At 32.2% G+C, this 22,941-nt stretch overlaps 1 protein-coding gene across 2 annotated transcripts; it reads right to left on the minus strand.

Annotated features, from left to right (window-relative positions):
* Nucleotides 1-1,719: 1,719 nt before the first annotated feature.
* On the minus strand, nucleotides 1,720-20,279 carry LOC126748855 (exonuclease 1). Of its 2 annotated transcripts, XM_050458364.1 has the most exons (7): nucleotides 20,095-20,279; nucleotides 19,953-20,036; nucleotides 7,217-7,404; nucleotides 6,507-7,104; nucleotides 6,159-6,443; nucleotides 4,848-5,798; nucleotides 1,720-4,376 (listed from the first exon to the last, which is right to left on the minus strand). In XM_050458364.1, exons 3-7 carry the CDS (start codon nucleotides 7,375-7,377, stop codon nucleotides 4,272-4,274), a joined length of 2,100 nt encoding a protein of 699 aa, XP_050314321.1. In that variant the 5' UTR covers nucleotides 7,378-7,404; nucleotides 19,953-20,036; nucleotides 20,095-20,279; the 3' UTR covers nucleotides 1,720-4,271. The 2 variants fall into 2 exon arrangements, with proteins under 2 accessions (XP_050314321.1, XP_050314322.1); XM_050458365.1 differs by lacking the exons at nucleotides 19,953-20,036; nucleotides 20,095-20,279 and adding an exon at nucleotides 10,141-10,318.
* Between the last annotated feature and the right edge of the window lie 2,662 nt (nucleotides 20,280-22,941).

The following is a 22,941-nucleotide window of genomic DNA, read 5'->3' on the forward strand; positions in this document are numbered from 1 at the left end:
AATTGGAGACAGCAAATCAATGTCAGTTTTGAAACCTGCAAGATAAGTTCAGGACACAAATAGATATGCCCCACAAAAACTTAAAGCAGAAGGCGTCAAAATTAAGTCTCGTTTGAAAGGTTGGTCAAATACCAATTCTGAAGAAATGTAAAAATTTGCTGGCCCTATTATTTGCATGGGGCTTGTAAGGATTCCGTCAACTGTTCTTTATTGACCTAAAAACGATTTATATCGCAATAAGTACATTTGCTCAAAAATGACTAGAGATAATATTCTTATTATTACTTCAGCATATTCATTTTCATAATAATAAATATCTAAATGCATCGGACGATCATTTGTTTCGCATAAGGCTCATTTTGGATGATCTTAATTGATAAAAGTTCAATCAATTTTAACTCCTGGCAAAGATTTAGTTATTGACGAGAGAATAATTCCATGGAGAGGACGATTGGGCATGCGACAATATATTATAAATAAGCGCCATATATCTGGTGTTAAAATGTATGAACTTTGTACATTAGAAGGTTATACTATAAACATCCGAATTTATTATGAAAAGGAAACGACACAAAATGATAATACGAATGATTCTCATGGGGTAAAGGTAATTATGATGGAAAAGTATCTAGATACTTGTCGCGAATTCTATGCAGATAATTCTTATTCTAGTAGTCCGCTTATTAAAAAGTTACAGTATAGAAAAACCTTTTATTGCGGAACATTAAGTTCAAACTAGGCAATTAGTAGCTCAAAAAATGTTAGCTAAGCTAAAAAAAAACAGGTTATAGGAGTTCATAATCGAAGTGGAATTAAAATTATTAAGTGTCAAGATAAACGTCCAGTTCTTATGATTTCAAATAGACGAGACCATGATGCATATACCTATGCATGACACAGGAAAGAAAAACAGAAACAGTCAGTCTTAAAGTCAAAGTACATTATTGACTATAATCACGCAATCAATAAAAAAAGTGTTAATTTAAGTCGCCAAATGTTATCATATTATACCGTTCTACAAAAAGGTAACCGCAAAGTGGTACCAAAAAACTGAATTTGAACTATTATTTGGTGCAGTAATTGTAAACTCGCGTATCCTTTTTAACGAAGTAAATACATTAAAAGGCAACCTTACCATGCGCCAATTCAGGAAGTTAGCATTTGCGCTTACCAAAGATAATGAAATAATAAGTCAAAATATTACGACTAATACCCCCAAAAGAGTTTATACCTTTGAAGCAGAGCAGGAGGAAAACGTCGAAGAAACTGCGTAAAATGTTACCAAGACTTTTAGAACTACTATGACAGGGAGGCGTTCAAGAAAGTTACCAGTGTCCACATTTTATGCAGATTGTGAAGAAAAGCCTGCTGTGCCTATCTTGCTTTAATGAAAAACATTCGAACGTATCTAGAATAAATTAGATTTGTTATAAATAGTAACTACCGAGTTAAAACTCAGTTGTGGCTAAATAAAGCATTGTTTTACCAATCAGTTTTTTCGTTTACTATCCTCTTAATTTATTGGCGATAAAAATATGTATATATTGGCGGTTTACTTAACAATTTTTTTGATACATGTATCCAAGTAAAAAGAAAGTAAGTGAGATCTTTTAACCAGTTTTCAGACCACTTAATAGTATTTCCATAACTCTGTTATTCCATAACTTCTGTTATTTTTTAATAGGCATTTTTAAAACAAAACAAACAAACTAGGTTAAAACTTTTTTATTTTCATGGTAACAAATGTTATAAATCGTTATCAAATAACTTTTCTATGCTAAAAAAATAAAATTATAATTAAAAACGGTACAAAAAATGGAACTCTAAAACAGTCAGGTCTTTAAAAAAATAATAAAATAACATGAATTCAAGACTTTAACAACTTTTTTAGTTTCTAGTAAAAAACTCCTAAAAAAGATGCACATCACAAAAAAAAACAAACAAATAAATTATATACAGTGTAGCTCGAATTGCGTATACACTTATTGGTATTTTGGAAACTATAAGAGATAGAAAATTGGTTAAATGGGAAAAGTTATACGGTATTCAATTGCCAATCCAATGCCGCTTTGGAAACGATTTTATCTTCTTGTGTTTGAAATGTTTTAAAAAAATCTAAAAGTTGCGTTTTAGAATTGTAAACACATTATTAGGACAACTTTTTAAGCGCAATGCATGCATTATCAAGTTATTTTTTTCTTATGACACTTTATAAAAATATTTTTTTATGTCAAAAAATGACAAAATTTATTTTTCGCTTGGTTGGCCATGACTACAGAGACATTTTGTCGTACAGTCAATTACTATTAACTTCCTAGTTATTGTTCTATCGATGATTACATAATTACTAACTTTTCTTTACTATTACTATAATATTAAGTAATTGCTAAGTATATTTAACAGACATAATCGTCATTTTTGGGCGATTGAGAATCATCATGGGGTGGCTGAACGTAGGCTACAACTAAGATTTGGATTTAATAAGTGGTGTGGTATGTATAAGTTAATCACTCAGTTCAAAGAATTATTTTTAATTGTTATAATTTGCTTTTAGATAATCACCTTACAGAGCCAGTTATTTATAACCATACACTAACGGATCAAAAGTATTTTAATCTTTTGGAAGAGATATTTCGGCTGTGAGAGCTATAGTACCTAAAGAACAAGTACGAAATGATGTGTGATTTTAACAGAACAACTTGTTTCTACGGTATGCCCCGGTTAGTTCATACTGTCTATTGATGAGTCAATGATCCTATATTTTGGTAGAAATGATTGTAAACAGTTTATACGGGGAAAACCTATTCGTTTCGGTTACAAGGCATGGGTCATTGCTTTGAGCTCTATTGTGTGAACTTTGATGATCAAAATAGGGCGCACCTTGGGCTGGGTGAATCGGTTGTTACCAATTTTGCAAACATATTAAAAAATACATTTGATGGTATCAAGTTTATGGGATTTGGTGCTACCGGCACGGTAAGAGAAAACCGAACTGATAAGTGTCCACTAAAATACTCTTTTCAATGAAAAAGGAAGATAGAAGGCTGTATGAAAGTTGTGTTGATCAGGAAGAGTAACAATCGTAATCGTAACAATGTTGTCCAATGAATATGGGGTCGATCCCAAACGAAAAGCTAAACGATATTCGTCAAAAGAAAAAAAAAAGATTGAAATCAATCAAGCACTACGTTTTTACAACAAATTCATGGGTGGTGTAGACCAGGTGGATAGCAATATTGCGAATTATCGGATGGGTGGTATATTCCTATTTTATTTTGGTTAGTTGATGTGTCTATGAGCAACTTTTGGATTTTGTCAAAAAAAAAAAATGGTGAAAAACTTGTTGGTTAGAACTTCAAAGAACAGCGCTCGTAGCGATTTTGCAAAAATATGGTAAGCAACCCCCATCCACAAGTCCAACACATTATTTCGTAAGTCCTGAAACACGCAGGCAAGAACAACATTTGATATTGACAAACCAGACAAGACGCAGATGTAAGTTGAGTAAAAATAAAACAGTAACGGCCTGTCAGCACTGTATGGTAGCTCTACATGACAAATGATTTATATTATATCACTAACAATAATTTTTTTGCAATTGTTGATTTTTTATACAGAACAAATATATTGGTTTTGAAACATGTCTTATTACTTTGCTTATAAGGTAAAATTGCATACTTATCTGCCCAACTGGGTCCAACACGACCCATACTCTCTAATGAGTTTTACCAACTTATATGAAAAATAAAAATTAATACTTCTAGGTTAATAATATAATTACAAGTAGTATGTTGTGTTATTTAGAGATTACCTAAAATAATGTAATAGTAAAGAAAAGTTAGTAATTACGTCAACATCGATAGAACAATAGTTATGTAGGCAAAAGGCCTTCATGTACTCGTAACTCGTAAAAAATGAATTTTGTAATTTTTTGACATAAAAATAAAGAATTTTTTGAAGCGTCAAAAATAAAAACTGAATGCAGAGATGCATTGCTCTTAAAAAGTTGTCCCAGTAAAAAAACAGCATTTTTTGAAAATATAACTTTTTGATTTTTTCAAAATATTTCAAAAACGAAAAAAGATAAAAAAATTATTCTCAAAGCGGCATTGGATTGGCAATTGAATACCCTACAACTTTCCCCAGTTAACTAATTTTTTATCTCTAAGAGTTTTTAAGATACTCATACATGTATAACCAATTCAGGCCACACTGTATATATGATATCTCTTAAAAATACTTAATACTAAAATGACTTAGGAAAAATCTCACTACTGTTTTTTTATAGTATGAAAAAAAGAGTGTAAAGATGTTTGTTTACTCTTTCGATTGTTCAGTTTACGCTTTTTGGTCGGTTGCTCTGGGGAAAGTGGTATCTAAAAAAATATCAATGAAGTGAAAAAAAAAAACAGTATTTTTTTAGGTTAAATCATAATGTGGTAAAAAGAATGAATGAAGAGGTTAAAGAAAGTCAATTTAAACTACCAACATACTTATTTTGTTTTCGTATAGGCTGCTTATTTAATTACTTGACAAAGTAGTTTTTACTTTCTTTTAAATACATAATTGCATTTCAAATAAACAGTTTAAACTTTCTAAGAGCAATGACGTATCTATCTCCTGTACCTGAAATCCTTAATTAAAATGAAGGTGATCAAAAGACATATCAATGAAATTATAATAAAAAGTACTACCACATTTGTAGTAATTTGCCATGCATATAAAAAAAAATAAACATAATGAATAATATAATAATGTAACTTCAACAGATAGAAATGAAATACAAAAGTTTCATTCAACACATTTAAAGCATTTACCTGAAAAAAAAAGGAAAATAAAATTATTACCTGCGAATGCTGTTGTTGAATGCTGTCATCATCGCTGTCAATCATAATAATACCATCATGTATCTCGCCAAGCAAATCAATCCCTGATTTGGAAAAATTTTCACCCAATTTATTTGATAGTGCCGAATTGTTTGCAACAGTTTCTACATCAGGTTCCACTAGTATCTCCTCTTCCTCTGTACCCTCGAAAATTGTTTCAGGTTCCTTATTAACTTTGATACTGGAGTACGTCCCAAAGGACAAATCTTTGTCCTCATCTGCAGGTTCTATTTTCAATGAATTCCGTATTTTAAATATCTCGATACTGTCCTCATTACCAGAGGAATTTTTCTGATTTTCTTTAACCTTAAGTTCTGAGGTCGGTGTAGGAGGACCACATCTTTCAATAGTCATTGCCTTATCTGTACACTCTATTTTAAACGCAAAATTGGAGATGCTAGTAACAGCAGCACTTTTTTCCTGAATAATCTCCTCATCATTTGCAATAGGTGCAACCCGCAGATGATAAAAATTCTTAGTGATATTTTCCGAGTTTTCGTTGTCAGGCGAAATTGTTTCATTGTTTGAGGGTTCGAGAATGGTAAAGACGCTATCCTCAAAAAACCTACTTTTTACTATTAAAGTATCGCATGACTTTGATTTGGGAAATTTACTAAGCTTGTTTTTAAAAAACGGATTTTTTAATGATAATGGTGATCGTGATTTTATTTCAACGTTGTCTTCCTTGGCGGTTGTTTTTGTATCCATATTCTCTTTAGTTGCAGGTTTCTTCAAGTACATAGACAGGTCCTGTTCCACCTCAACTTCTTCTTCTTCAGCTTCTTCGCTGGATTTAGATTTGACATTCTTTCCCTTGACGAAATTTTCGAGAACATCCTTCTGTAATTGTTTCTGTTTTGTTGCAGATATTCGTTTTTGGTATACCTTGGACCAAATGCTATGGTTAGGTACCTAAAGTAGAAATGTTTGTTACTTAGTTTTGGCTTTTTCAAGTATTTCAAAACACAAAACTCAGCCCATCTAACTATTGCAATACTGGTTGATTATCAAATATATTTCAAAAATAATATTCTATTATAGTCTAATAAATATTGATAAGTTAAATTTCCAATAGTATAACAGAAGGAAAAAAATTGTGCAATAGAAATGTGTCCTACTGTACTCTAAAGTTAAGATACTAAAATTTGAAACCAATTTTTGCAATCCATTCCTATCCAGGAGTAAAGTTGTGCCTCTTCCTTATATAAATTCAATGAGTTTATCTTTTAGATCAAATTTTGCCCCTTAAAAAATATAAAGATGTGGACTTACCTTGGAAGGATGCCAATCATCATACTGCTCAAAATTATATGGATTTAGATTTCCTAAAGCAACTTGAGTTGCCCTAATGTTGTTCTCTAAAACGCCCGCGTTAACTAAGTACGCCGGCTTAGTTCCACGAATATCTGGATCAGTTAAATGTACAAGTTTTCTTTCAAATGGGTTGTACACCACTTGATGAAGAAATGTGGCGTTTGCTATAAGGAATTCTTCTTTATACTCCCTTGTTACTTCCAAGTGTTTCATGTTCAAGTATCTTGGTATTTTATCAAGAAACTACAAAATAAATTAATATTTAAAAAAATATTAATCTTATCACAACTAAAAGAAATGACTTACTATTTCTGGGTTTGTTTCAACGGTTAGTTTTATAAACTTTTCTGCTTTCTTAAGTCCTATGCCACTTAGGCTACTAATATAATCACAGCCAGATAGTATGCACATATATCTAAATTTTTCAAATGTATACTGATCAGGTCTCATTTTCATTGCGAGATTTATTTTTTCCGCCTCCACTAAACGTCCTTGGCCACTTAAGTCTAATTTATACAATGCCTTGGAACAGCCAAATAAAACCAAGTCAGAATCTTCAGTGATAACGCAGTCAGCGATACCTTTGATGTTCAAAAATGCCATTTGAGCATCAGATTCATATGGCGCAACTATACAATCTACATTCATTGTATGACATTCTTTAATAAGATTATGCGCCATTTTAGGAGTAATATCTATGCATTGTTTTAAATATGTGCGAGCTTCTTCACTCTTTCCCAGTTTCAATAATTCAGCTGCTCTTTGTTTAGCTTTTTTGCGAGATTCACGTCTTTTGGCATCAGTTTGGGCTTTAGCTGGCAAGTTTTGTCCATCAAACACCAATATAGGATGGATGTTGTATTTTAGAAGCATATTAATGAATTTTACGCAATAATCAACATATCTGAAACCAGAAGAATATTGTAAGAAAAGCGAAAATTTACTTTTCCTCTTAAAATATTAATGGATTCTTCTATAAGCAAATAGGATACTAGATTAAAATAAAAAAAACTTACAGTCTGCTATCTTCGCCCCTTGCCAGCTGTTCGGCACAAGCATTGGCACCTCTGTGGAGCAGACAGTATGAATCGACTGCCACTGTGCAACCTCTAAATTCGCTAATGTGACATGGCCTTGTAGCTTTTTCCAAATAAGGTAACAGCCCAGTGATCCCCATCTTTTTTAATTAAATGTGTTTTATTTTCTGAAAATTTGTGTAAAATGAATTTTATATTTTTTTAATTGTGCCTAATGATCTAAGAGAAATATTAATGAGTCATTGGAAATCTTACTCAAGAATTTAATATCATTGCTGACTTCTTTGCTAATAATGATAAAAAATAGAAAAAATATCTACAGTTGCACTTTCAAAGTGTCAGAAGAACCCTATTGACAATATTTTGAGGCACCATGAAGTGCATATACTTGAATTAGTCAATTGATGAATACTTGCTCTATGCTGAACAGTTGTTTTAATCTCATAAAAAGGTTTTAAATATCGAAGTTAAATTTCTTGTTCCATAGTATTAAAAACTCCAAAATTGCATGCCCAAATCGTTAAATATAATAGAACATGAAGTACTAAAAAAAAACTACTTTTGAAGAAGTACTATTGTCTCAAGAAATCAAATATTTAAGGTGTGTGTGTGGAATATCGCAATGAGTTAAACATGAATTATGTTGTTACTATGCTTGTTTCTAGCATCCCGAACGGTAGACCAGGGCCTGTAATTCAGAAGTTTCAGATTTTGCAGGGTCACAGTTTAAATGAGCATTTTTGTCTCAAAAAGGAGCAATAAGGTAATTTGTTACAAAAATTTCATTTTCCATTTCAATTTTATTTAAAATATCCTAACGAAAAGTTAAAGTTACCTACATCAAAACACATATTATCAATTTAGTCAGAATTGAGAGCAGAAAGAAGATTAGTGCATACTTAAATTCAAATGTTTATTGATAAAAAAATATTAATTTTTACAAATTAGATGATAATTAAGGAAAGATGAATTTCAAAAATTAGGCTAAACTATTACATAATATGGATTTTTGACATATACTAGCATACATTTTGTCAACAAATATTTAGAAACATACTATAAAACAATAAAATTTTCATGCATTTATACTTACAAATTCTTTAAAGATATAGAAGGCATTACTTTGTATAAGATTTCAATTTGCTCTTTAAAACTGCTTTATCTGAGAATTTTAACATTAGGGGATAGAATGTTATGCCATACTATTTTTGGCTTAAGAAAGTCTCAAAAGTTCTGAAGTTCTAAGTTTGGGTGAATGGATGCATGGGTAAACCAAAGGCTTGGAATTTTTCTTAGCATACAGTAGACATTCTAGCATGAACACACCAAGCAGAGTCAGCAACCAAAGCTGTACAAAGATCTGACAACTGTCATCCCTGTATCCCACAATCCTCACACATTTTCTCTGCATGACATCTTGCACATCTTGTGTGCTTGGGTACAATATCTGTCTCATTCCAGAATGGCATAAGTTATTGTCAAGGCAAAGTAACTATGGTAGGAAGTAAGTAAAGACTTCAAAGAAACACAACATACATGTCCTTTCCCAATTCAAAAACAATGTAAGAGATTCAAATGTTTTTATGTACATACAAGATGGTTTATTGCCAGCACTGTAGATTTATTACTCCCGAAGCCAAATTGTCCCTGAAAGTCATATCTTCAAAAGTGGTTATAAATTTGTATTTTTGAAGGCCCACTCAAATATTTTAGAAAGTAAGGTTGGTATTGGTCTATAATTGCTCAATTTATGTTCTCTAATTTTTGTAAATTGGTACCACTTTGGCAATGTTTTGGATATGTGTTTGTCAAATGATAAGAGTATTAAGTTTTTTAGACTTTTAATTAAGCAAAAAAGGTCTCTAGATTGACTGATTTTAATATTAAAACCCTATAGTTTATCCTAGCGTATGATAGTTAGTTTGTGATTGAATAACATACTATTGTGATCTGAATTAAGTGATAGGTCAGTAGTAGATATAAGCAAGGAATTAATATTATTGATGTGTATGTTATTGAGACACATTTTACTAAATTAAATGCTTTATCAAGTACTTCATTAATTTTTTGAGAATAAAAGGGAAAGCTGTAGAGCTTTAAAATCCCTCTATATAAATGAACTGAAAAATTACCTATTTAATTTAAGATTACCAGGATTACCATTTTAACGATTTTTTTGTTTAATGTTTTATCTGCGCTATATTCTTGCCATAATATTTTCAGTTTTGAGTGCCAGTTATGACTTGCAAGTTTATTAAGAGAGGCGTACATAGGAGTATATGAAGGCTTTAATAGATATAAAAAGTCTTTATATATTTAGCAAGAATAATACAAAAATTACAAAAGAGATCCTGAATAGCAGTTTTATGGAAAAAAGAGAATAATCAAGAACAAAAAACCTTTTCTTGCAACATTCGATTCAACAACAAGTTTGTTCTTTTTAGTGCCAGTGAAACCAGTTAAAATTTTAATCTGAAAATTGAAAAACAAGATTATGATGAGATTTCAGCAATTTTGTTAAAACTTTGTGCCAAGCCTGTGAGTCACATAAGTAGAGCACTTGTCCTCATCAGTTAATAATTAGCTTGGTAAAACCTTTGAATGAGAAAGGGGATAAAAAGACCCATCAGTATATTACCAACGTTTTTACCTTTGATAGAATAAACCATCTAGTGATACTTGACAAATTGAAGAGGTATGGGATACATGGGTCAGCTTTCAAATGGATAGAGTTCATACATAGTTGACAGGTGGCAAAAAATAGTTATTTCGAGGAATGAAAGGGAGTCCTTTTTAGAGGAAGGGGTACTCTTTACCACACCATTGCCCAGAGCACTGTCATGAGACCAATTCTTTTTATTTTTATGTAAATAACTTGATCAATCCTATGATGATCTACCTACCTTGTAAATTTGGCTCACAACTCAAATTTTTTGACAATAGCAGCACATCTCCTCAGATAGATGCAAAACCGCAATGAAAAATGCAATTTTGCCTGTTTTCATAGCAAACAAAGAAACACAGAGATTTCTAATCAGGTTTTAATTAATAATAAAGATGTACAGCTGGCAAAAAGTACAACATTCTGAGGCATTCATATCGCTCAGAAACTGAGCATTTGGTGAATATGCAGAAGAGTCAGTACAGTGTGTTCCTCCCTAAAAGTAATAATGAAATACCTAAAAATATAGAACACCTCAAGGTTGTCTATTTTGCAAGCATTTACTCTATGCTCAAAAATGGTATAATCTTCTGGGACAAGACTGTTGATGCGAACTGAGCATTTGTTGCACAAAAATAGGCAAAAGAAATCAATTTCTAGAGTATAAACCACACTACAATATTTCAACTTGTTTGCAGACCTCAATTTTCCAACTCACAGGCTCACTGCTACATAGAGGGCACCTACTTATTTATCTGTAATATTTTTTATTAAGTCTCCTGATAGATTGAAATGAGAACTCAATTGTAACTATTTTAAAGCACAAAATTTAAAAAAATTAATTGTAAAATAGTCAATTTTTGATCATAAATTTTAAAGTTGAAGAAATAGTTCATACTTGCAGTGGAGTTAATATGTTAATGGGTAACTAAAAATGCTTCGGTCATCCTCCACTAAATTTATTTAAAATTTAATAATCCTACATGTCCATTATCAGAGATACAAATTGAGGGTTTTTGTCAATACATATTAAAGATATAGTGCCTCCGGCAAGGTCAAAAGGTTAAAACATAACAATTATATTTATTTTTTATTATATTAAAGGTTTACATAACAATTATCGTAGTGTTGTAATCATGTGATTTTAGTCTGTGTAGATCCAGTTTTAGTCCCATTCTCATGCATCTTAATATGCCACTTTTATTCATTGTTAGTTGTTTTAACCTTTTGACTTTGCCAGAGGCACTATATCTTTAATATGTATTGACGAAAACCCTCAATTTGTATCCCTGATGATGGAAATGTTATATGTCCGAAACATGTAGGATTATTAATTTTGAAATAAATTTAGTGGAGGATGACCGAAGCATTTTTAATTACCCACTGTCATAAATTTTAGTTGGTGCTCTAAAAAGTTTCTTAATAATTACTGATTTATTGTAAATCTTATTTAAAATCTTTAAAATAGCCTATTTATATTTTTAACTTTGTGTACTTTGATTTATAGATGTTAATGTAATTATTATAAACAAGCTTTTCTTTTTTTTATATATATAAAACAACATATTGTATTTTAAGACTTTTTTCTCATTTTAACTAAGGACAGGAAGTATTATTGCTTTTTTGTGATGCTTCTTTGTAGGTGAATGGGTTTACAATATTTTGTTGTCACACAATTTTTTTTTAATAAAAATATTTGACTTGACAGAAAATCATCTGGCTGCAAACCGTATTGTATAACTTTTACTTTATTTATAAATACTTTTCAAATAATTATATTGTATTTAAAATATACAAATATAAAATAGTTTTTCGAGATTTCCTCATGGATTTGATCTTGGACAATTCTGATACATTTGTTTTGTCTATGTAAGTGAATGATCTGATATGTAGTTTTGACAAACATGTCCCTATTTTGCAGCTATTCCCGAATAGAGTAAGAATTGTATACAGGAAATCAATATATTATTTAAATCAAACAAATAAAAGATTTATTATCAAAGATTTTTTTCAACAATATATGAACAATACTTTTCACTCAGATACACTAATTATGCAACAGTAGCAACACAGTTTGAAAGTTTTCCTCCACAGTAAAAAGATGCACAGGATAATTAAACGTTTTTCACTCTTTGTCTATATTTACAACGAGAATCAAGGCTTTTCATGCTTAGAGGCAGTGTTTGTACATTTTCTTCAGCATATACCCAAATTTGTATCTGGTGTTGTGACTGTGCAGATTTGAAGAGGGCAATAACAAAAGTTTGTGGTTATGAGTTAAGCACAGAGATTTGAAATTATGATTGAAGAAAGAGTTAAAATACCCTGGGAAATAAACAATGACTTATAGTGTTCTCTTAGCTCCACTATAGCCAAATACCTCACTGCCCTCTCTTGTAAAAATGATTGGGCACAATAACCCCAGATGGTGTTGCTTCCATGATGAAGTTACAAATAATCTAAAGCAAATTAAGCAATGCATGCTGTCTCATAGGGCAAGTCATTAGTAATTAAACACAAAGCAAAACAAGCTAAGGGAAGCTTCTTGGAGAGATTAACTATGTGTGTGTTAAACTTTAGGTTATTATCAATGTGTACTCCCAAAAACCTGCCACTACTCTGCCTATCCAGGTATTATTCAAGGAGCAATGAAGCTCCAACACATTAGTTTTGAAAATATTTAACAATAAACTGTTGGAATCACACCATCCCCTGATTTCAGCCAAATATTCACCAACCATCTCCAAAAGCTCCTTATCACTGCTTGCATGTCCATGTGATAGGCTGGTAGATTCTTACCTATCTAAAAGGAGCAATATGTATCCTAGAACTCCCAAGAGGCATTGGTACCCCTGGATGTACCCTAAGGATGCATCCTAGACCTAATCCTCTTTCTTATTCATATAAATGATATAATAAACTTCTGGAGGGGTGGCAACATTATACTGTACAAAACATATGAATGGAGAGATGATTTTTGGCTTACAGAGGAACTGTGTCACAATTCTGAGAAGTCAGATACAGAGATGATTTTTTTTCTTTTTAATAATTTTATTAAATGAGCAAAAAATTTACATTTTTAGTTTGTATGGAATCTCAAAAAACAATTCATTTTCTATGTAAAACATAAACCAAGGTTGCTCTTAAAAGAAGGTTTCTAAATACTAGTCTTTTTATCATATACTCTCATACTCATATATTACCAAAATTAAATTGTTACATGTTACATGTTTATATTATACAAAAATGTGCATGTTTACTATTGTAATTATATTAGGTACCTAGAAAACCTAATTTCTGTATGTACCATAATAACTATTATACAAAGAGTTCAAAAATAAAAACAAACTGGATAAATATTAAAATAAGATACAGTTGTGCATTATTTGCTCAAACTCATAACAAAACTTAATTAGCTTGATAACTGAATAAAAAAAAAAAGAAGTTTTATTACTTTGAATCAAGAAAAATGATTCAGAATAATGTTGAAAACTTTTCGAAATTATTAGCTACAGAAGTGATATATTTCTTATGAAAAGCTTTTCTGTTCCCTGTCATCCATACTGTTAGCAAAATGTTGTATATTTTTGCACTAAGGTACTGAAATGAGCTTAGGTTGGTAGGACTATTGGGAATCTTACTATTTGGGAACATACCTACCAACATACCTACTACTTTATCCTTTCTAAAAATGATTTTACGAATATAATTTTGGATTGTCTTTAAAGGTTTTAATGCATTTTCGTAAGAACTTCCCCATATTATTATAGCATATCTCAGTAAAGACTCTACAAAAGCTTTGTAAACACATATCAAAAGTTGTTCGTTTATAATTTCCCTAATCATATAAAATTTCCAAATTAAGTTTCTAATGTTATTAGTTAATCTTAACACATGTTGTTTCCACTTGAGTTTCTGGTCAATGATACTCCTAAATATTTAGTAAATTGTACATCTCTTATTTCATTCTCAAATCCATTTACCTGGATGCTATTAAAATTAGGACGATTGGCATTTGTTAGAGAGAAAGCTATGTAATTGGTTTTGTCAACATTTAATGTAAGTTTGAAAGAGTCTAGCCAATTTTTGATTAATCTTAAACCTAATGATGTTTTTTCATGCACCTCTGCTCAAGTTTCACCCACAAAAATGACCACAGTGTTGTCAGCATAAGAAACCACCATACCATTTTCAAGCAAGATATCTGTTAAAGAATTTATATAGATTAAAAAATTGGGATTAAGAAAAGACACTAAAAAAATGAGATTGCCTTCAGATTTTTGTCCAGCTGGGGTTGCTGACATTGCTCTGTCTACTCTACTAGTGTCTACTCTATGTAAGGATGAACCCTAATCTTTTTTGTATCCATGTGTCCATTCCTTCATAACTCAACCCATAACAGTGCTAACTTGACTGCAGAGTCTTTGAGACTTTCTCGAGCCAGGAAAGAAACCATATGGAACGAACCAAATTACTATGGCATAAAATTTTATAACAATCTTTTCGAGATTTTGGATGATATTATATGTGATTAGCTTAGGTGGGCGTGCAGGGGGGTGTTTGATGAGAGGCAGCATGGGTTCATTAGTGGTAGATCTACCTCTACTAATCTTGTTTTATATGAGGTTGCCTTGCTGGAGGCCTTCGAGAATGGTTATCAAGTGGATTCAATTTATACTGACTTCTCGAAGGCCTTCGACAGGGTCAATCATGAGTTATTACTAGCAAAACTTAGTTCCCTTGGCTTTAGTGAAAGATCCCTAAGGTGGTTTAGAAGCATGCTGCTGGGTCGTGAGCATCGTGTTGGGATTGGAGATTCTGAATCTGGAAGTATCTTGGTGACTTCTGGAGTTCCTCAAGGGGGACACTGTTCCCCATTGCTTTTTGATTTATTTCTGACTGACCTTGTAATGTGTTTAACTGACTGTGATTACTTAGCATATGCAGATGATTTGAAACTTTTCCGTGTTATTAAGTCACAGTGGGACTCTGATATCTTACAACACAATCTTGCTTCTTTTGTAAAGTGGGCTAATATGAATGATCTCTCTTTAAATATAAATAAGTGCTACTCAATTGGATTCTCTAGACTTAAAAATAAAATGAATAATATATATATACATATAATAATAATATATATATACACTATTGATGACATAGTACTTAGTTCTGATGACTTAATAAAGGATTTAGGAGTAGTCTTTGATACTCAGCTCAAATTTGGGGAACACTGTGATCTTGTGGAGGGGAAGGCCTCTCTGATGTTAGGTTTTGTTTTACGAACTTGTCGTGACATGTCTATATCTACTTTGAAGATACTTTATTGTTCATTAGTTAGAAGTCATTTAGAGTATGCCTCGATCATTTGGTCTCCTTTTTATAATTGTCACAAAATGCAACTTGAAAGAGTCCAAAAGAGGTTTACCCGGTACTGTTCCTACAATAGTTGAATATGCAGGATAACCTACTTGACATGGAGGTAATATTGGGACTTCAATCGTTGGAATCTAGAAGGATTCAAAGTGACCTCAGCTTTATGTATAAGGTTATTCATTTAAAGGTCCCTGCACGCACCCTAAGGAGACATGAACTGTTTGCTTTACCAATCTGTCACTCCAACTATTCTTTACATTCTCCAATCTGTTGTAGTCTTGCCTATTTAAACCCTCACCCTGAACTTGATCCATTTGCAAGCTCACTCTCTGGATTTATTGATCAACTGGGTCAAATATCTTAATTTATTGTTTTCTTATTGTGTTTATTTCTTGTGTATGTTTTGAAGACTGTCTAATTATGTTCGTGAAAGTACTTTTATTATGTTAATTATACATCTTTTACTTTATTTAATATTGTAACCAAATCTTTTGTAAAATGGGGTTTCCCGTATATTGATTGAATAAATGAATAAAAAGTGTTAGGATCCTCACCTACAACAGTTTTAAAGAATGAACTAAAATCTTCATAAAAAATAAAGCCCTGTATAACTTAAAAAAATATGGCAATAGTAATAAGGATATTTTATTAGTGTAGTGTCCAAATTTAGTTATAATTTTAGGCTTTTTTTTTATTTGACTTTTACTTTTGACTTGTAAAAATGCTTTGCATATTGCTTGATAATAAACATTTGAATATTTATTTATTAAGCCAATATATTGGCAGCTTCTGACATTTTCCCTTGAGTAGACACAATGTGAGATCTCCAAGAGATGTATGACTAGTGCCACCACCATGAATCCACAATGTTTCTCATCAGTACCTCACAACTAATGCAATTAAATGCCTTAGTTAAGTCAACACAAAATACAACCACTGGAGCTCCTCGGAAAAGAATATATAGGACAACAATGTCAAACATGTCAAACATGTTTCAAAATGCAGTGGTAATGCTGGTTTTCAGAAAACTGGAATGACGATGAAACAAACCCCATATATCTACTTCCTATTTTGTTGAAAGTGATGGAGAAGTACATGCCAGCCAGATTTCCTCATACTTTGAGAACAACTTATATTTTGACTGCCAGTTTGACTTTAGGGGAGGGAAGAGGTACTTGTCCAGGCTATCCTGGATCTTTTCAAAACATTTATAGATGAATTTGAAGAGTGAAAATACAAGATTTGAGCATGGCTTTTGATTGTCTCCCATGATATCCTGTTTGGACCTATCTTGTACCTAATATTCATTAATGACCTCCCCCTGTGTGATCCGGAATATACTCAGTTTGCTGATGACCACCACAAAAACACAGGATATTTCTCTTGAAGTAGCTTACAAGAGAGCAAGGGATTGGTTTCATCTAAACGAACTGTCACTAGGATAAAACATTAGGATAAATATTTGCCCTCAGAGAAGTTCCAAGCAACCATATCCAGGATGACTGAAAATATTTTTGGGCATTCACCTCGACTCAACAGTGGGGACTGCAAGGAAACCTTTGAAAATGTTGACCCTCCCTGTGACTTATCATTTTGCTGGTCTTGTTCATGTGAAAAAAAATGAGAAAAGCTTTCCTTGAAATTTTCATATGACTATCCAATCCACCATAGAGAGGACATAAGAGCAGCCTTTTGTCATTTGACAGCAGCCTAATAAAAAAACCTAAAGCAGATCTGAGTTTACAGTATTTTTACAAGCTTTCCTGTTATATTAGAGATTTGCAAAGTGAAACTTTTAAAACAGTAATAAAAGATTATTTACCAGCAATGTGAGTTTTATGTAATAATACTTGATTAGATTACCAAAGGAACTTAATGTCCAAATGCTGTTATTACTGTGATTCTCTAAAGTTCTTCGTTTATGTTATAATTGTGATTTTAAAAACTTTCAAAGCTGTGTGCAATTTTAATCATAATATATATAATTGTATGTTTCCTTTTTAGTTTATTAGATTTTAAGTTTGACTTGACATGTGTGAAAATTGTATATTTTAGACATCAGGAACCTATTTGAATGTAAATTATTGTTTAATTGAAACCCAAACTGAGCTACTGACAAATTGATTTTACCATTTTCTGAAAAAGTGAAAAATTCTTTGAATGTGTTGATACAAGAGAAATTGGTCTAAAAGGGCTATCAAGATCATCCCTATGGATGGGGTGTGGAATTACTAGAGCAGTTTTAAGGCATGTGGAAAATACTCCTATAGAAAAATAATTTTTGATACATTCAGTCAAAGCTTCAACAGTTTGATCTGAAAGATGTTGAAGGAGTTTAATAGAGTCCATCCAAACCTTCACAGGTCATTAGTGATATAAGAGAAATTTCTTCATAACAATCTTTCTGCTCTCAATATAATCTGTAGGTAAATCAAATCAAATATTTATTCATAATATTACACAATAATGTGCTTTAAAATATCAAAGAGAGTAATACATTTTTTTCAAAATTACAATAAAAAAAGGCAGTATACAAATTTCAATATCGCAAAAATGATTTGAAGATTAAATAAAATACAGAAAGAAACAGTTTACACAATATACACATCATTAAAATCATTGCCGAGGTATTCCTGCATGGAGTAGCTTCTTATTATATTGACTATTTTATTGGCAACAACAACTACATTTTATCATATGTGTCTGCTTTTTTGAATTATTTATGGCAACTCATTTAATTGGTGATAGCCTCAACATTAATATTTGTTTGTCTTGGTAAATTGATTAAATTTTTTTTGTGATGGTTTTGCCATTTTGACAATTTCAGATTCTGCATTTTATTTTTCTTGCAGCTTTTTAAATGAGGGTGCTTAACACACTTTTTATATAATAAAGCATTTTTAAATTTGAATTTGAATCATTATTAGGTATTCTTTCAGAGTAGCCATACATTTACACACTAATATGATAAGCACATTAAAGAACTTAAAGCTGAAGTAACTGGTGCCTCCTCTAGTTCTTCAGAGCCAATAGAAGTCAGGCAATATGTGATTTCCATGCCTGGTCTAATAATTGTGATTACTATTATTAGTAGAGAATGAGATGAGGTTATTTGTGGCATACACAAGACACTGCAGGATAAAAAGAGGGTAATGTTAAGATTTCAAGTCTTACAAAAGACTGGCGGCAATACTCATGGTATCCGAACTTAGCTAATACTCTCACGAATCTTCTTTAATGATTGAAAATGTGTTTAGAATGAGAATGACTCCGAGTCAGCACAGTATAAGATATTCCTGAAACATGAAAATGTATGGCACTGGAGAGTTCAAAATAAATTTCTACGATTCTGCCTTTATAAACTTCACATTCCAGTTCCTAATAACCATTGTTATGATGAAGCAATAAACTTGCTGAATATGCGAAGTTTACTTAAGAGATGCACTGAGAATGATTTAATGTTTATTTATAAACTTTTGAACGGCCTTGTGATTTGTCCCGAAATACTTAATAAAATTTCATTTAATATTCCACAACCTAATCTGAGGATAAATTGATTGTTTTCTTTGCCTCATCATCGTACCAACTATGCTATGCACTTGCCTGTCAAAAGAACCTTGAGGCTAATAAACTGTACTGGAATTGAAGTTTTGAGAATTTCCTTAGTGCATTTTGTCTTATTAAGAGTTTGTAGGTTTTTTTTTTTTGATATAAATTTGGTTTAAGATCAATAATTTGAAGTAGATTTGATCATTGTCATCAATAATAATATATTTTGTTTTTTTCTTAGCTAATTTTGCATTGTTAATTGTTCAGATTTTGAGAGATTACTACTTATAAAACAGTTTAATTAAGGTGGTATTAAGATTAAGTCTGATAATTATTGTTAATTAGTAATTGGCGGTTAGGTAGTCTAGCTTTTATTTCTTTTTCAGAAATATATATATTTTTTGTAATGGAGTTGATCCTGTGTATTAACTAAATAAATAAATAAAGTATCAGTGATATGATCCCATCAATGTCTTTAAAGAGAGAATGAGATATATAATTCCTTGCCAAGGACTCCAACATGTTCTTTCCAAGTTAGGTTGGGAACAAATATTATGGCAAAAAACTTTACCTGAGAATTGCATTGTACAAAAGGTTCTCAATATCTTAACGCAAAATTGAGGCATTAGAGGTATTTAGACATGAACCATTTTTCGATGTCTGACGCTGGGAATCCAAAGTTTAGAGATCTTCTGATGAATATCAAGTATGCAGATACAATCTTATTACCCAAAAAATTGAAGAATCTGTGGTGGAATCTAAACTAGAAATTGATTCTTTAACCATAGAGCAATAGAAATGATTTTTGTCAAGGCATGCCAGACAGGTATTTGTAACAGGGTAAACCATGAATAAATTATCCCCCATTTAAATTGTTTTGTTTTATTTTGTATCCACACTACAGCAATAAAAAATACAATCCTAATAAATGTTTCTACTAATTTCTAATTAAGAAAGTAGATGTATGGACTATTTTAAATAATTAGATGATATATGCATTCATACCCTTGTAATTGTAAAATATACCTTTACTACTTATATTTCACTTCCTTTAATAATAGAAAAGTGTTTTATTAACATTTATTAGGCATAATTTATATTTATTATTAAATGGACCCTGGTAATACCCACCTTTATACCTTTTAGTTTCTTAACATAAATTTTCTCAATGAAAGAAACTAATCTCCCTCGCGTCCTACTCCATGGTAACTTAAGCTAATATATTTTTTAATACAGAAAATGTAAAATACATTCAAATAAATAAAATTCTCACTTCATTCCATAACCATTAACCACGACATCCACCGACACCGACCGCTCCACAACAAATAATTAATTATAGAATAATAAAATCCCTCCAAAAAATACAGGAAACTTCTATTTTATACCGGCTGCTGGATTGCCAGTTTTACCCTGAGACCGGGTTTTTCACGGTATTATCTATTGCATTGGTTCTGGTAAATACAGAGCGACTGACAACTTGATACCGAAAATCTCCGTTTTGAAAGGAAAGGAACGCGTCGAGTTGGTGTAAGGTGGTCCGCTTATTTAAAAGATGGCGCGGCATGTTATTCTGCTATACGTTACACAAGCTATTTTGTTTTATTTACTCTCCGATAGATAGAGACACTTAATTTTATAATTTGGGTTTTGCTGATTTGCTTTCTGTTTTGGGTGCCATTGTGCCATTTAATTTCAATAAAAATTGAAAAAAGTTTGATATTCTCGGTTCTAGTTTTTCGACTTCAGTTTGTAGACGTTTAATTAAGAAAGTGAAGTTATTAACACTATAAACTTGTTATCCCCATTAATAATAAATAGCTACGTTTACAACGCGGGTACCAAATATTTAATACTTGAATCAAATGACGCCACGAGGACTATTTTGAAGTACCAAAATGACAAGTTTGACATTTAATTGGATGTTAGCTTAGGAAGTTTTTATTTTTGTATACAAAAATAAAGAAGAAAATACAGAGGACAAGCTTAAGCCTTGAAAAATAAATTATTAGGTTATTTTTATTATCTTTAAACAATAACACTTTTAAACATTTAGAGGTTATGTCCTATAATTCCTCGTCTAAACTCACTTCAACTGACACTTCCGCGTCATCCTTCACCCAGTCAACACGTGGTTGTGTAAATCCTACGGATTCCTTTCCTTGACCCTTTCCTACCCCTTGCTGTTAGTACAACGTGCATTTCAGAATTAAACTTTTTGAAAGTTTCTATCGCACTTCCGCGTTATCCTTCATCCCATCAACACGTGGTTGTTCGTCCTTCCTATCCTTTAAAAAGGGATCTTTCCCAGACCCTTCCCAACCCCTTGCCGGTGGTAGCCGATCCTATTCACGCCGGTAACCAGGCCGAATGATGTCGGATACATCGTGGGGGAGGCGACATCGTGCATTGAAAAGTTTCGGTTGTGATTGATAATTTAATATAGTGAAAGTGTCGATTCGGGGAACAGGGTACATATCCGGCGGTTTTCCCGAATCTCCAGATCGTGCTGGCAAATTGCCTCGTAGCAGAGCCATCAATTGAACAGAACAAGAAGAACACTTCAAGTGATATTTTGATCGTAGGGATAATCCTGGACTAATTTAACCTTCAAAATCAATCCTTGTAAACAGAAAAAAATCCTTGTAAATAAAAATAGTCTATCATTTGATCGATTGACCTAATACACTCGCCGGCACAAGATTTCGCCACCCTGAAATATTGGCCAAGTTTGTTTATAAATTTTTTATTTTTTATCAGATTCTCACGATTTTGCCATCAGTTTTTAGATACATTTGTTGTGATTTTTTAAAATCATTTTGTAAAGTAGCATTTTTCGATTAGGCTATATTATACAGGAGTAAAACAAACTGTTGTTTTTTCTCGTAATTTCAAAAGACCCTGTAGGAAAATGAAGGTGGATAATTCTGTTTACATACTGTTCCTTGTAATCTTTGATGTATTCTAAACATTTCGATCTTTGATTCATTCCATTATCTCATTTCTGCTACGAGCTGCAAATTTTTTATTAAAACGCTGATTTGAAGCGTATTTTTATTAGGAGAAACAAACACTAGGTATATCATAAAGTTAATTAAAAAAAACAATTTTAATAGCGTGTATTTCCTCCTCTCGCAGCAATAACAGCTTGCAGTCTTCGCGGCATCGAATGAATAAGGTTCCTTATTCTTTCTTGAGGAATAGCCTCATATTCTTCAATCAGCGCTAGTCGTAAGTCTTGCAAGGTTTGTGATTATACAGGACGACGACGAACGGCCCTTTTAAGTTGATCTCAAAGATGTGCTATTGGGTTGAGATCCGGGCTACATGTGGGCCATTCCAATCTTGGGAGTCCAACTTCATCCAGATATTCGCTCACTACATGTGCAACGCGAGGTAGCATTATCATGCATTAATGTAAATTGGTTCCCAATGAATGGAGCAAATGGGACAACAACTTCTTGAAGGATTTCTTCAATGTAACGGTGGGCGGTTAGAGCTCCATTTTCAATAAATACAAGATTGGTGCGTGCTTCGGTAGAAATACCCGCCCAAATCATGACTGAACCGCCACGGTATGAGATTTGTTCTGAAATGGTGCAGTAAGCATATCTTTCATTTCTACGTCTGTATACCCGCTCACAACAATCCGGCGTCCTTAAACAAACCCTGGATTCATCTGTGAATAGTACGTTTGCCCACTGTTCTAGAGTCCACTCAAAATGCGATCTTGCAAACCTCAGTCAGTGTTGTCGATGCCGAGGAAGTAATTTGTGGACATCTTGCTGGCCTTCGTGAATAAAGTGCAACTTCTGCTATTCTTCTACGTATCGTTCTTTCACTTACACTTACTCCATGAAGTATTCGCAAGTCATTTTTTAGACACACAGCAGTAGATCTTCGATCTCTTAAAGAACTAATGGTGACAAAGTGATCATCAGCTGCAGTGGTCATTCTCCTTCTGCCAGAGCCTTGTCGTCTAGTAAAAATTCCCGTCTGTAAATACCTATTCCAGGCATCTCGAACTGTAGACCGCGGAAATCTAAGAGTACGGGCGACATAACTTTTGCTACGGCCATCCTCTATTAACGCAACAATCCTACCCACGTCTGCTGGAATT

Source organism: Anthonomus grandis, chromosome 22 (genome assembly GCF_022605725.1).
Source record: "Anthonomus grandis grandis chromosome 22, icAntGran1.3, whole genome shotgun sequence".
NCBI lineage: Eukaryota > Metazoa > Arthropoda > Insecta > Coleoptera > Curculionidae > Anthonomus > Anthonomus grandis.